The sequence below is a fragment of the Cyprinodon variegatus genome, unplaced genomic scaffold (assembly GCF_000732505.1).
Source record: "Cyprinodon variegatus isolate N-32 unplaced genomic scaffold, C_variegatus-1.0 Scaffold1477, whole genome shotgun sequence".
Classification (NCBI taxonomy): Eukaryota; Metazoa; Chordata; class Actinopteri; order Cyprinodontiformes; family Cyprinodontidae; genus Cyprinodon; species Cyprinodon variegatus.
This window is the reverse complement of record NW_015151930.1, coordinates 131,953-147,531: the sequence shown is the minus strand read 5'-3', so window position 1 is coordinate 147,531 and position 15,579 is coordinate 131,953. Positions and strand designations below refer to the sequence as shown.

The following is a 15,579-nucleotide window of genomic DNA, read 5'->3' as shown; positions in this document are numbered from 1 at the left end:
CTTCCAAAGTATTTTTGAAGGCCTACATTCCATGTATGAGTTATTTGATCTATTTATACTTAAATACTGAATGTTCACCTGTTTTTAATGATGTTCAGATGATCCTGGATCTCTTTCTTCTCCGTCTGCTTCTGAGCAAGGGTTGCTCTGTCAACAAAGAGAATACGGTCATTTCCATCCTTGTTTTGACTTTTATTCAGCTGCTGTAAATGCATCGGTTTCTCAGCTGTTTGGGTCCATGATGTTGGCCTCGGATGCTTTGGAAGTTTTAGACTACAGACATAGATTTATACAGAGCAGATGTGTTTCCAGCAGATACAGCCAATCGAACTAGAGGTAGGGAGAATGGTTAGCTCCACATTAATATCTTTTTACTGATTAGCAGATTCAGAGTCCAGCTGGAATGTAAATAGACCAAACTCTAATTGGACTGCATGTCTTTAAATGGATTCAATATACTTGGATCAGAACAGAGACCACTATAGTTTTACTGCAAAAATAATTGTATTCTTGCAAGGAATCTTTTATTTTTTTCCCCCTTTCTTGACCCTGATCATAAGAGTTTAATTTGTACATTTCAGCATATGTTCATAATCAATATTTAGTCAGACCTTTGGATTCAAACATCAATAAACATGTAAAGTTTATAATCTGCTAAAAGTTTCACAAAGCTCTAAACATATTTTTAAGATCTTCCGGTTGTGTTTATGTAATTTTGAGTCTTCACTGCACAAATCTTTCACTTTCTGGTTCTTTTTTTTTTGTTCCGTTTATAGACAATAATAAGAAATAAACATAAGTTGTATAGCAGGCATGAACAGAAAGTACTTTCACATTAATCTATATTCATGCTGTCCATGCAGATCCTTTTGATATTGATATAATTTTCTGGGAATGGTAGACATCGTACAACAGGAATCAGGAAACTATAGATAAATTATAGGTAAAATCAAAGTCTTTGGCTAAAATGTCAACATTTAATATCCTCCATTAAAGCCTTTGCTGGTAAGTGTGACACCTTGGGTGTTTTTCTTTTTTAACAAAACATTATGTGCAGAACCGGACATGAATCACTCTTTATCTGTTACAATGAGAATTTATGTCGATGTTATAATTGATCTCTCTTTATTGTGACAGTATGCCCTGTTTTTAATATTATAAACTCATCAGAATTATAATTTATCATGAAAACTAGGGCTGGGCAAAAAAAACAAAAAACAATTTAATTGATTTTGGATCGATTCCTTTACAGTTTTACAAATGTGCAGAGAATAAGATCGATTAGTTTTATAGTGACGCGCACGGCGTTCACATTCACATACATTGATAATGCCTCGCATCTCGTGCTACAGACCACCAAGATTATTTCAAGCCAGAGAGCTGCAAATATAGCCAATAGGTTGACTGAAGACATTAACAGATGGAGGCTGACCAGCAAACACCCTGTAGTTGTTGCAGACAATGCTGCAAATATAGTTTGTGTAGTGAAGATAATGCAGCTCAGCTGTGTCCCTGCTGTGTCACGTCTGCTTGCTCCTGAGGCTTCACTTTTTCACTTTTCACAAACAAGTTTGCACTTTTGAGACAGTTTTGTTCACATCTCAAGTTCAAACTGTCTGATTTACAAGTTTGTTTACAAGCACAGTTGAACCACTTTCATTATTATAAAAACAGATTGTATCGAAATGAATCGATTTAGTACTGTATGAATCAAAGTCGAATACCCAGTCGTAATGAAAACAATTACTTCCTAAAAATGCTGTAAGGAAACCCCTCCAACTTAAAGTATTATTGTTATTTTATTTGTGTTTATTTGTTTTCTCCATTGCTGGTTCAATGAATTCATTAATAAAATATCAAATATACCTAAATGCAGGCACTGTGTGCAGGTTAGTGGTGAGTATTTCACTTTTTTGTATCCCTGGAGTCCTGAGGAAGCCTTTTTCTAAATTATCAGGTTATTAAATGTAAGGTTTGTGTTTTGCCTGCAGTGGCATATGGTCAAAGCCTGATATTTAATGAAATTAGACCAAAAAAAAATGAACAGAACCAGTAAATATTGTAATAAATGTTTATGTTCCAGCTGTCCTACTGCTATAGTGAATAGGTGAAGGAGATGAAACTCACAGTATGGAAAGGTCCAATATGTTCTCCATGGTGGTAATGGTGGATGGGGGGGTCAGTATCCAGCTGTCAGGAACTTTCTTTATCTTCGACACTGAAAGGGAACCTCATTCCCATTTAGGAACAAAGATCAAACTAAACAACACACACCAGGGTAAAGAATTAGCTCTTACCTTTCTTTTTCTGCAGTGGTTTTGATTTGTTGATCCTGTCATGTCTATTTTGCACCTGACCCTAAAATACGAGGCAAAGTTGGGATTATTTAGAGACAAACTCCTCCAGGAACAGATTAATATTGCTAACAGATGCGGGTTTGCTTCGTCTCACTTGGTCTGCTGTAGATCCTGATGTCTTTCCTTGTTTCTTTTTCCCGTTGGGAGCTTTTGATGAAGGCCGGCTTGAGCCTCTTGTGGGTTTCATGTCAACTTTGGAGAAACCGTAAGGTAAATTTAGCTAATAAGCAACGCCTTCGGCTTCGCTAAAAGAGATAAAACGGAAGGCAGCTTAAATAGGTGCGATAATGTAATTTAGGATTCGAGGGAAAAAATAAAATGAAAGCCCGCAATAAGAACAGCCATGGTGTTAAATTACCCAGCGACTTGTATTTTCGCGCTGCTCGTTTGGAACTTTTTTGAACCTCTGCGCATGCGCTAATATTTCATTTTCTTCGCAGGTTTGGCGTTTGTTTAAAAAAAGCGAAAGGTGTGCACTACTGCCACATATCGGCATGGAAGTGTGATACAGAATGACTTCAAATTCTATAAATGTTTGTGTAAAAATGAATGCGTTGAGTCTCCCTCTTGTCTAAATAAAACTCGTTCGAGGTAATTAACATCAAATTGCTTTACTGAATTTTCATTTAAAAAAAATAATAAATCAATCAATAAAACAAGCACCTCAACTTTGCGACTGTTTAAAGTGTTTCCTTATATTGCTGCATTTCCATAAACAGTAACTCATCCCTCTACTTCAATTTGTGTTTCCGGACAAAGATCCCTTTATTCTGAGATAAAGTTATTTTTAAGGTTAACATAATCAGATTTTTATTGACCGTTATTTGAAAGACTAGTTTTCCTCCATACATGTAACTTATCTCTGTTAAAATATAAGTGAAAATAAATTGGATCAATTCAGGTTTATAATTTGTTAAAAAATACTTGATCTAGATATTTACAAATCGGCACCTGATTTGTAAATATGCAATATAAATCTACTAACAATTTATTTTCAAACAAGTAGAAATATCTACTGTTTACATTTATGTTATAAAACTTGTAAAACAAGCTATTTAATCATTGAACCACACAATCAAAGGTTTGATGATATGTAACAAACATCTGACTTTGAGAGACCCAAAATATGCATGAGAGGGAAAGTAAATGTTATCAAAAAGAGATATTTCACAAAAATGCTGTTCCTCAACATCAAATTAAACATGAACATATAAACTCTGTAATACTCCAATCATTTAAACCGGCAAATATCTACACACATAGTGCAAATTGATGAGTTTACAGAAATGTTTTATACAAAATCTTTTTTTTTTTTTTTTCGCAAAAATGTCTTTCTTGTAATTTTTATGCAATGAAATGTTTGCAAAAACCACTTAAAAAAACACACTTAGATAAGCGTATTAGCATATTATTTCATGTTTTCATGTTGCATTGTGGTTTTCAATAAATGAAGTATAATCATTTCGTTTCCATACTTTATTTAGTTTTTCTATGAGCCAGAACCAACATGATATGAGAAAATGACTTGACAAAATGTTAGAATGAAAAAACAAGATCATCATGGAAGCAGGGAAATAATCATCACGCCTTCATTCATGGTCTGGGTGATGTGAGCTGCTCCACAGGTCCCTCACACCCTCCCAGGAAGGTGAAATTTGCCAGTAAAGCGTCCATGGTTGTTCAGGTCAAATGGACTAAGCACCTTCCTGATGCCCAACATGTTGCCCCGGGCTATCTGCTGAAAGGTCCAGGGATTCTGGTTGTTCTTCTCCATCTCTTCCTGTTTTCTTTGCATTTCTTCCAGACTCTCTCTGCTCATTACCTGAAATAATAAATGAAAAAACATTTTATATCCTTGAACAAACTGGTGAGAAAGGCATTTTCTGTCCTAGGCTGCACTCTGGACTCAGAGGATCAGGTGGCTGAGAGGAGGCGGCTGCCCAATCTTACATCCATCACGGACAACACCTTCCACCTTCTGCACAAGACTATAGAAAAGCTGAGGAGCTTCTTTAGTGAAAGACTTTTTACCGTTTGTAAAAAGGTGCGCTACTGCAGGTCATTTATCCCTGCTGTAGCCAGACTCTACAATGTGACAATAAAAAAGCAATAACTTGTGCAATGTATAATGTGCAATTACTATTTAATACCCTGTGCACAGAGTATTAAAGTAGGAAAAAATGTTCTCAGAACAGTACATAACCTGTTTAGAAATACCTGATGTTTTCAGCCATTTTTCAGAGAACATAAATCATAATACACAGCCTTTTTGCTCGCTGCTTTAGTGAAACCATAGATGCATATATGCTGCAAACAAAGTGAACTTTTCTCAACCTTCCTTCCTGCCAAAAAGCATCCAGGTCTCATCTTGGGTTTCATAAATCATACAATGGAGATACCTAAAATAGCTTAATCATACTAAGACCAACAGATTGAGATGGTCAGTCCAGAACCTTCTAGCCGGAGGGGGAACCGTGATGTCTTGTTTTTTTAGTAACTTACCATGTCCATGGATTTTGAGCATGCTTTCTGTGCACATGTAGCTCACACACCCACGGTGTCCGACCCACCTCTTGAGTTTCACAGGAGGAAAGGTGTGCTTGCTGACCATATTCAAGGCTCTGAGCTTAAAATTTAGTTTTTGCCTTGTTAAGTTTTGGCTCATCTGAGTAGCATCCTCCATTTGGATGCAGGCCCCTTAGATGCAACTGCGTCATAATTGTTTTCTTCTGTCTGCTTGACCCTTTTCTCTTGAATTGCCTCTTTGTGCCGTTTCTATAATCTATACCAATTATTTTAGAAGGTCCTTCATGTCTGCTGAGATTTTTCAGGGTTTTCCTTTAATACTCAGCAATTTTCAAAGCTGATGTTAATTAATTTTTGGGGGGTTCCTGACTTTAGCTTGTTTTTTAACAGAATATCTCACTTTCTACTTCTTACACAGGATTAGGACAAGCTCATATTATTTTACCGTTTTCTTTATTGAAAAAAATAATAATAATCAAGTATCTTCACAGATCACAGTTGTTTTGCTTCCCTCAAGCCTGAGTCCAACACAATTATTATAGACATTAAACACCCAGACTAATTACAAGTAGTAATAAATAAAAACTGTAATAAAATGGAAATAAATAGCCATCGGAAGCCGTATTGCGTGATTATAAAATGAATGAAAATTTTCCAGCCTTATTTAAATTTCTATTTGCTTGTATGATCAGAAAGTCATGCAGAGAGACACTGTTGATGAGGATGCAGCCATGTTTCAGAGAAACACATCATACTGCACTCCATATTTTCAGACTGGGACTCTACTGAAGCCTGGGTTCTTCTACCTTATTTGAAAAAGATTTCACATTTCCCATAACAAATGATCTAAGAGCTGGTTTGTTTTTCCTCTATTTCTCTCTTCTCCTTTCCCCTGCTTTGCATCCTTGGCTCGTCCTTTTCAACTCATCTTAGACTTGTGAAAGTAGTTGTATTTTTTCAGCTTTAGTGATTTTAATCAGCTGCTCCTTGCACACAAGAAAAAAAAAACTTCCTATGTTTACAGCATCATAACAAACGCCCTAAAACAAAAAAGACACCAGCTAAAATCCCCCCAGCTACACAGCATCCAACAGCAGAGAAGATAAACACCCAAAAAAAGAAACCCTGGTCCACGTGCAAAGGAAACTAAGCTATTCTACATGTAGAACAGCCCATTAGAATGAAAACAGTAGAGCTAGTGTGACATGCAGCCACCATGAGCATCACAATTTCTAATGATGCAGAGATTTTTTTTGTTTTATTTAAATCAAGCTTATATGTAGGTTATACACAAGTTAGATCAGGGTTATTTAGGTGGTTACTGTTTTGAATATGAGCAAAATAGAGCCAAATCAGCTCTTTGATCAAAAACGACAGCTTCTGCAAACCTCTAACCACAGGAAGAGAACTCTTCTTGCAGTATCATCCACATACTCAGAAAAATAGTCAGTAATCTCTGTGATCTCACCTTAGCAGGAAAAGGCAGCTTCTTGGCCACTTCAGTCAAGATATGCTCAACCTCTCCCAGCTCTATCTTTCCTCCCACCTCCACAATCAAACGTCCGTACCGGACCGGTGTCACGTAATGGTCGATGGCTCCTTTCCCTCCGCCCATGCGCTGGCCCAGGCCTTTACGTGTGATTGGCTTGTACGGGGCATTGATACGCCAACGGGCGAACGTTGTGCGGGCATCTATTTTTCGGTTAATTGTTAGACGGATCATCTCTAAATGACCCCAGTGCAGGTAGCCTCCACCCATGGCCTGAAATGTAAAGCAGGAAAGTTTGTGTTTCATTCAAGGGTCTAACTTTAAACTTTTATACAATTTGACATTACAGAATAGTTAAAAACTGGAGATACAACAGAAGGAATACACTTTAATTAATCAAATATGATTCAATAAAATTGCTTAACATGAAAATTTAAGAATAAAAAATAAAAACACAAAGTTTTTATACCTTTACCCCATTAGAGCAGTGAAATTTGTAATATATCCGGTAAAATCTGTATATGGCTTCACATATTTATTTATTTTATAGCCTCTTACACTTACTCTTTATTTATATATACAGTTTAAGTTCATACATAATTAGGTTTGTACACATTTAAATAAATATTTATATCCTGTATAGAACTTTTGGGTAGATGCAAACTACATTTTGTTGCTTTTAACTTGTGACATTGTAATGACAATAAAGTTGAATTGTAATATGTGAAATATGTGAATTATCAGTGCACTCACAATGATGGCATACTGCCCTGTAGTGAAGCAATTTGCTGCCTTGGCTGGTCCTTGGATATCCCGCAGCTTCTTACTCTCTTTTGTGGCTTTCTTTAGGTTCGGCACCTTGTTAAGAAACTTCAGTTTGGGTTTCTCTGGTAGCACAACATCTTTAAGAGAAGGGAAGGGTTAAAAATGACAAAAACAGGTTCAGATGTGGGACATCAGTAGAAAACAACAACATAATAACAAATAATCTACTAAACTCTAAAACCTGCATCCATTAAGTGTTAAACATGACATATAGAATTACTGGAGAGAATTCAGTAAAGCCTAATACAGTTTAATCTTAGTGGGATGGTAAGGAGGCATATGTGGATAAATAATCACCTGTGGAAATATTCACAAATCTGGTCAGCCATTCTGATAAATTTTATTCAGGAAGTTTGACTACTGTAAGACAACAAAGATTTTCTATTGATTGTTATGAAATGTAGAAATAACTTTTGACTATAAAATAATACTTCAATCTTTTTTTCTTTTTTTTTTTTTTATTGATGCCCTTTTGAATCTGATTTTACACCATAATCTGCCAGGAGTATGGATCCTTTTTGTCCCAACTGTAATCAGTGGAGGCATGAATCTGCGGATGAGAGGATGAAGTCTTACTGCTGTAGTCTGGAGTGATCTGATATGTCTTCAGGCCGGCAGCACTGATTCTCAAACAGCTGTGCAAAGGAGCTGTGGAGTATAAAAAAAAATGAACAGATTTAAGCAAATTTGTTTCAAGAATATCACACTGTCCACAGCATTGTCTATTTTAATGCTAAAACTCACAGCTTCTCATTTAATTTCAGTGCAGCGAAGATAAAAAAAATAAACTATTAATGATGTTATTACAATGTAATTATTCTGTAATGTCATTTTGGTGATAAGTAAACAAAAATTGGTTAGAAGAAGAGTTGAGACCTGGGTTAGAAGTTTCCTCTAGATATTAACTAAATAGAACGTGCTTACCTGAAAATCAAACCTGAAATAAGTATAAGTATTTATTTATTTTTTTGGCTTTGGGTTATATATGCGTGTAAAAGCTTTGTGTGTAAAGCTCTATCGTATAAAATTGGGTGGACCATGGGAACACAATGGTTTACAATCATATTCATCTATATCTGGATCTATCAAACTAGTGATTCAGAAAACATTTTTTCTGTTTACAATATACATATATAAGTAATTTTTCCTAAACTCCTCCAAGGATTCACTAAATATTGTTTGTATTTTCTAACATTTTCTATCACAAACTTCCTACCTTGTTGGCTGTGAGCTCTGCAGATTGCATTCAGGCCGCGCGCTGCAGCCTTAACAAATGACATCATGTTGTACCGAGCGATGCTACAAAAAACAGAAAGTTACCCCGATACATTCAGTCACAAGCATTTTAAAAAACACTAGTGAAATACTGTGTTCTCATAAATTTAAGCCTAGATCAACAAGGTCGCAGTCGTTCACATGTGACACGTGACAACTACTTCCGCTTACGTTAGGCAAGTACTTCCTGTGGACACCGACTTTCAAAATAAAACTTATTATTATTTTATTTTTATTAAACCATTGACATTTACATGAAAAAAAAATACTATCAGAGAGGATGCAAAAAGTGTACATGAACAGATTAAGATTAATTACAATTGAAAAACAAAAGTAAAACAAATAGCACGGGATTTATCTCAACAAACATTTAATTCAAACATAGAAAAAAAAACATAGGAATATGAAAAACATAAAAGGTGCATGCAATTAGAAAAGTAGATGTTGGGAGAATTCAAGACTAAATTTTTTGGCATATTTTTTTTAACGTTTTAGGAGAAGAAAAAAAGGTTTTAAAGTCATTAATAAACCAATGAAAGGAATGTTTAGGATTTCTTCAGTTAGTACAGTAGATATATTATATATACCCAACAACAGGAGGATTTTAATAGTATCAGAAACAGGCTGGGGAAGATGTTCTCCCCATTTGCCTTAAATGACGGGATTTAAGGCAAATGGGGAGACATCGTTAATCATTAATAAGAAATACAATCTTTCAACTCTTTCCAGAAGCGATGTGTAGGAGGACACAGGTAAAACAGATGTTCAAGAGTTTCACTATTATTATTACAAAAGGAACGCTGATCCACCTCAAAACTTTATCAACTGTTTCTGAACTAACAGGAATATCTCTCTTCCAGGTAAATCTATCAGAATCATGAAATTTTCTGGCTAGCAAAAAACTGCTAATGAATTTATAATTGCATTTTTTATCAAACAGATTGCATTGTGCAATCAACAAGCTGGGCAATATTGGTGGCTAATTATTATATAACCTAGAATTTTTAATTAAATGAATTAACGGCAGTGGAATCGATTTACACAGTTTGTTATACTCCCTAAGAGAACAATTTACATCATTTTTTTATCTGAATGATTTAAAATATTGCTGTTATAAAATAAATCTGTAAACCTCATTATTAGTCACTGGTTACTTTTCCTAAGTTTAACAAAATAAGGTCAGTGATTTAATTTTAGTACACGCATAAGGATTTTTTTTTCACATATAGCACACATATGTGAATCACAATGGACACTCTGTCACAGTTTATGGATGAAACTGTTAAACTTTGTGTTGAATGTTGTGTTAAGCAGCTGGTAAGCTTGGGTCAGCTGTAATGTGTTTAAAACAGCAAATATTGTTCCTGTCATCTAATGAGGAGAAAAGATAAACAACCTATGACGCAAACCTACGAGTTTTCTTTTTTCCAGAAGTTTATTGACAATTGTAAGCATCTAGACAACTAGAAAACTCAAATTATAGCTAAATTGTATAATTTACAGAAGAATGTATAGTTTATAAAAAAAAATAGATGGACATGAAATACAAAAAACAAAAGCTGTCATATATGTGGACGCACTGTATATATTCCATGCACCTTTTTTTCTTCCTTGGGCACTTTCTTCTCTTTTTTGACTATTTGAGTCGGAAGTTATGAGTACATTTCTCCACTGTGAGATTAATAAAGTCAAATCAACCAACCAAAAAGAGAATAATTTTAAAAGCTGTGGCCTCATAAAGCTTTGTTACATCTCTTATCTATAAGTGTGATGCCAGCAATAGGATAACTGGATGATGGATATAGAGAGTAACTGTTAGTAGGCTCTTTGCTAAAGAGACTATACTAATAATTCACACCTTTAAGTAGAATGAAGACAATGAACACTGAAACAAGGGCTTTAAGCTGCTTTATTATCACAAGTTTTTTTTTATTATTATTACTATATTACAGATACATTTAAAGTTCTTTAGCTGGTCAGTGGCTATTTTCCATGGGAAACATAACTTCTGCCTCTAACAAAGGAAACAATATCCTCATCCACACAATTGCTGTCACATTAGGAATGCAATAAAAATAAATATTCTAGATAAAACACAATGAACACAAGGTAACACTATAAACTACTGAAACAGTTTCCAGCAACTTCCATCAAATACATAAGAGGAGGATTTGGTGGCTTTTTCAGTCAACAGAATAACAAGTCTCTTTAATATTTGGCCTTGGAAGAATGAAGCTAAATCCCATGGTAGAGGAGATCATACTTTGGAATATTCTTTGGATCTATGGGACTCTGGACAATCATTTTCCCCCTCATGGCTCCTCTGTAAATCACCTCGATCAGGTCTATGAAATCCTGTTTGGTTTTAAAGCTGCCAACAAACTTAGTGTGATCTGGAGAGCTGGAAAGACATAAAAAAAAAATGAATAAACACTACTGTAATATAATAATACATGTCTAATTAAAATAAGCAAAATATCACTCACTACTATTTTAGGTACATTCCTCTAGCACTTGGTTGGAATATTGCCCTCAGATCTTTCTTTATTGAACGGATTACACAAGATATTTTGTTTTAATGTGATATTGGATCCCATTTTCTGCCCCAATCTTACCTGTAAGTTTGTGTCTCTAATGTGGATGAATGTCCAGATGCTCAAATGCATTAAAATGTTTTAATCTCATCTGTTACTGAACATGTTAACTTGAAAAAGTAGCTGATAAGAGAACTTACTAAGAATTATTCCGACAACTAGCACTTGTTCTACACAGCTATACTACCAGCAAATTTAGAATATCAAATAAACAATATTTTAAAGCAGATATCCAGAATTTTTTTTTTTCAGTATAAAAGTGCAACGATCTTACAGCACTTTAAAATGACTGAAAATAAACTGGATCCATTTTTGAAATTATTTGTAATGTCCAACCTTATCTTCAGTTCATTGCTCACTTAATTTCACTTTAAACTATCTTTTCCCTCACTTTACATCTTATTTGTGCCTCATCGATTTCCTAAATTCCTTGAATTCAATTCAATTTCAGTTTTTTATCTGTCTTACCAGTTTATTCTCACTTCCGTTACCAGTATTTTAATATCACTGCTTATGTTTATGTATAATTTTAGTGTTTCATCAAATGAATAAAAAATTTTTTTTTTCTGGTTTCCATGTTTATTATTATTATATATATATATATATATATATTTTTTTTTTCATTTGTATCTGTTCTATATAATCTTGTTGGAAATGTCTAAGATAAAAACTTCATTTTGTCCTAATGTTTGTGTATTATCCCATCAGTTATTTTCCCCAAGTGCATTCTTGGATATTTGGAAATGCTTACATTCTTAAACATTCTCAAAGGACCAGAATGTAATAGATTTTGATATTTATAAAATAGTTTAGGATAACAAATAATATAATATAAATCACTTCCATAAAATGAATTAGCAAAAAGTGAATGATCAAATGCCCTTCATTTCTGCTTTTATCACTAAGTTATAGTTCCCTTAAACAGACTTGGGTGGTATTTTAATTGCTGATGCAAATACTAACCCATTTCCTCAACATACCCATAATCAACTTTCATGTGTTGTCCATTAAAAAAGAACACAGTGGAGGGAATGTAGCTGATGTCAAAGTATCTGGTGTAAATAGGAGCTTTGTCCACATCAACGATGTAGATGGATGCCATGTTACTCAGATCGTGAGCAGTTTTTGACAGCTGAAAAAAAAAAGAAAAAAACACAAGAGGAAAAAGTTCAGCCACTGCATTTTCAGAGCGGATGTTTTCTTATTAAAGTCACACTTACGATCTCGTCGATCTGGAGACAAACTGAGTCATCATCTCTTCCAAACCGCAGAACTAAAACTTTCTCCGCTACACCTTTGATCACTTCGTCTATGTCTTTTTTACTCGTTAGTTTTGGTAAAAAGAAACTCATTTTACAGGCTATGAGGTTAGCTTTGCTGCTGCTGCTGCTGCTGCTGCTGCTGCTTACAAACGGAAGTTACGTCAATTGTGTGTGTCTTTAGTTAAGATTCCCCAAGAAACAAGAAAAGCAACTACATTATATTCAAAACCATTTTTTTTTTTTTATTAATTGAGTTTCTATTTAGGACATTTCGGAAATTTTACTCTGAATATGTGGCAAGAGAAAGCTTTAATAATTGCGAATTCTAGCACTGTATTAGCCAGTATTCAAAATAAGAAATCAGATTCAAAGCAAATTATTTTTCTGCAAATCATCCAGACTTTTATATAGACTGTTCAGATCTAAGAAAGAAGTTGTATTTATATGTGTTCCACCTCATATGGGAGTAGATGGAAATGAAATAGCAGATACGTTTGCAACGCATGGAGCTTTTAAAACAGCTATAGATGTTCCATTTAAAATAAGAAAATCAGAGATCAAATGTATTTTAAATAGGAAATAAAAGGTGATTCTAGCTATTGTGTAGAATTAGAAACTCTATAACCTGTCATTATTGATTACACTAAGTATAAAAACAGAATAGAATAATAGAAAATCCCTTTATTGTCCCACAATGGGGAAATTCTAGTGTTTAAAGCAGTAAAAAGATTATAGGAAAAAAATGTCACATGGCTTTGAACCTTAGAAAAAATGCATAATAATTTACTAGTGAAGAGTTAAAAGATAAACAATAAAATATTGTCTTGAGTAAAATAAAATAACCAAAATACAGCTAATTATAGAAACACATGAACAATTAATAGCTGCAGGCAATGGACCAGACTTAGTTTATTTATATTTTTTAAGATCCACGATTATTTAATAGAATTTAGATAGAAATGCTGGGGCCTTCCTGTCCCCCACTCTATTTTGGAAGATGGCGGTGATGCATATCAGAAGTTGTTTGCCAACCGCGAGAACACAAAATTTTAAGGAAAAGCACTTAGATTAGGTTATAAAATTATGTTTCATTATTTATTGGTAACAGGTTTAGCGAAAAGAATATAGTTTTTTTTTGTTTGTTTGTTTGTTTTTTAGCATGTTTGTCCTAATCCACACTCCTCACTGGTTGGTGGCGGTAATGCACCATATAGTTGTTTGCCAACCGCAAACAACTAAGAAGAAGAAGCAGAACCGCGAGAACGAGTAGTACGACACATTATAATGTGACACCGTGTAACAACGTTACCTTCCGACACTTTTAGGACGTATATATTAAACACATGTGGGGACGAATATCTTTCTTTTCATGATATTTAATACAGTCTACCTGTTTTTTTCTGTGACCGGTTTATGAAAAGAGAATGGGAAGATAATCTCGTTAAATCATTTCCGGGGTTTTCGTGTTCAGCAAATAGTTTTTGACAATTCTTTTGAGGAAGCCGTTGTTCTGTTTTTCCTATTATGTTGCGGCACCTCTCTACCAGATGCTGCATTTCGCTTTTGAAAAGGACTTTTTTGACATCCGCAAACAAACCAGCCTTTGGTGTTAAACCTTACAGAGGGTCCTTCCTGGTCAGACACATCTGTGCAGGTAAACCTTTGAGGAAAGATGGCCTCGGAACTAAAGAAGATCCATCAGAGATAAAAGAAGCTCTTGATCTAGACAAATGGAAATCTGTAATGAGATCCCAGGCTACATTCCAGGAGCAAAGACAAACCCGGGAAGAGGAAACAAGTGAGGAGGATGGTGGTCTGGAAGATGAAGGTGATGATATAAAGGGCAGTTCCTCATTGGAGGCAACCCGTGAACTGGTGTCTATGTGGCGTCAAGCTGGGAAGCTTGTACCTCAGGAAATGACAGAGGAGGAGGTGAGGACGCTTGCAGATCTCACCACCAAGTCTTCCAGAAAAAAGTACCTGAAATACCTGGCCATCAAGGAGGGACATAAACTAGCCCGGAAGGAGAAGCAGCTGAAGAAGAAGGCTGACAGAGCAGCCATGATGGAGAGCAGTGGTGATGGAGAAGGGGATCGTACTCTGAAAAACACCATGTTTCTCCAGTACTGGGATCGCTCCCTGGACAAACTGATGGCCTGGAGAACTGCCCAGGCCATGATGTTCGGTCAACCAATTGTGTTTGATATGAGCTACGAGTCCAACATGTCTAGAAGGGAGATAGAGAACACCGTCTCCCAGCTGATGGAAGTGGAAGGGTGGAACCGACGTGCAGCCGAGCCGTTTCACCTACATTTTTGTAACCTTCACCCTGATGGGTTCTACAAGACAGAGCTGCTGAAACGATATAGTGAAGAGACCTGGGAGCGCCTGCTCATCACCAGCACTGAGCAGCATTATATTAAGCTGTTTCCCAGGGAACAGCTGGTTTACCTCACTGCTGACTCCCCCAATGTCCTCCGCAGCTTTGACCACTCCAAGGTCTACATCATTGGTGCCTTGGTGGATAGGTCCATCCAGTCTGGATTGTCTCTGGCCAACGCAAAGCGCCTAAATCTAGCAACGGCTCGCTTACCTCTTGATGAGTTTCTTCACTGGGACATGGGAGCCAAAAATCTGACTCTGGACCAGATGATTCGCATCATGCTGACTGTCAAAGATACAGGGAAATGGGTAGAGGCCTTAAAGTTTGTGCCGACGCGGAAACACGACGGCTTCTATCAAAGGCAGCCGCAGGCAGAGGAATCAAATAACAGACCCAGAACTGGAAATAAACAGAAAGTGTATGGGAATGTGTCCCTGAGATCTGAAGCGAAACACACTGGGAGAACATTTAAGAGCCAGGAAATCTACAAATCCAATACTGACAGAATGATTGAAGCAAATGGCGCCAGAAAAGGATCGGATGGGGCAACAAAAATACGCACGTCGCTCAAAAGCCAGATGGAAGCAAGAAAAAATACAGACAAGTCCAGGATCTGGTGGCATGATGAGTGACAGGATAACTAGATAACAAAGGACAATGTATCAAAATCAACATGGAAGGTGGTAAAGAAACTTTTCACTGTGTACAAATGACAAAAATATCTTTTATTAAAAAGGTAGAAACTTCTTTGGTCTTTATTTTTTCTGACAGAAATCAAAAAGATTCATAAATAATGTTTTGAAACAGTTTCATGGTAACTGAAATCACACCTATAACTACATTTCAAGAGGGATGAAACAAAACTAAA

The 15,579-nt window shown here is 35.6% G+C and overlaps 3 protein-coding genes across 3 annotated transcripts; 1 reads left to right on the top strand and 2 right to left on the bottom strand.

Annotated features, from left to right (window-relative positions):
- Positions 1-3,812: 3,812 nt before the first annotated feature.
- Positions 3,813-8,634, bottom strand: LOC107103557 (39S ribosomal protein L16, mitochondrial-like). The gene is made up of 5 exons (XM_015403295.1): positions 8,414-8,634; positions 7,774-7,845; positions 7,126-7,274; positions 6,352-6,645; positions 3,813-4,179 (listed from the first exon to the last, which is right to left on the bottom strand). The coding sequence occupies exons 1-5, from the start codon at positions 8,478-8,480 to the stop codon at positions 3,988-3,990; spliced, it is 774 nt and encodes a 257-aa protein (XP_015258781.1). The 5' UTR covers positions 8,481-8,634; the 3' UTR covers positions 3,813-3,987.
- A 1,547-nt stretch (positions 8,635-10,181) lies between these two features.
- Positions 10,182-12,466, bottom strand: txnl4b (thioredoxin like 4B). The gene is made up of 3 exons (XM_015403297.1): positions 12,287-12,466; positions 12,047-12,198; positions 10,182-10,873 (listed from the first exon to the last, which is right to left on the bottom strand). The coding sequence occupies exons 1-3, from the start codon at positions 12,416-12,418 to the stop codon at positions 10,708-10,710; spliced, it is 450 nt and encodes a 149-aa protein (XP_015258783.1). The 5' UTR covers positions 12,419-12,466; the 3' UTR covers positions 10,182-10,707.
- A 1,160-nt stretch (positions 12,467-13,626) lies between these two features.
- Positions 13,627-15,443, top strand: trmt10c (tRNA methyltransferase 10C, mitochondrial RNase P subunit). Its single transcript, XM_015403305.1, has one exon. The coding sequence runs from the start codon at positions 13,853-13,855 to the stop codon at positions 15,341-15,343; it is 1,491 nt and encodes a 496-aa protein (XP_015258791.1). The 5' UTR covers positions 13,627-13,852; the 3' UTR covers positions 15,344-15,443.
- Positions 15,444-15,579: the final 136 nt, after the last annotated feature.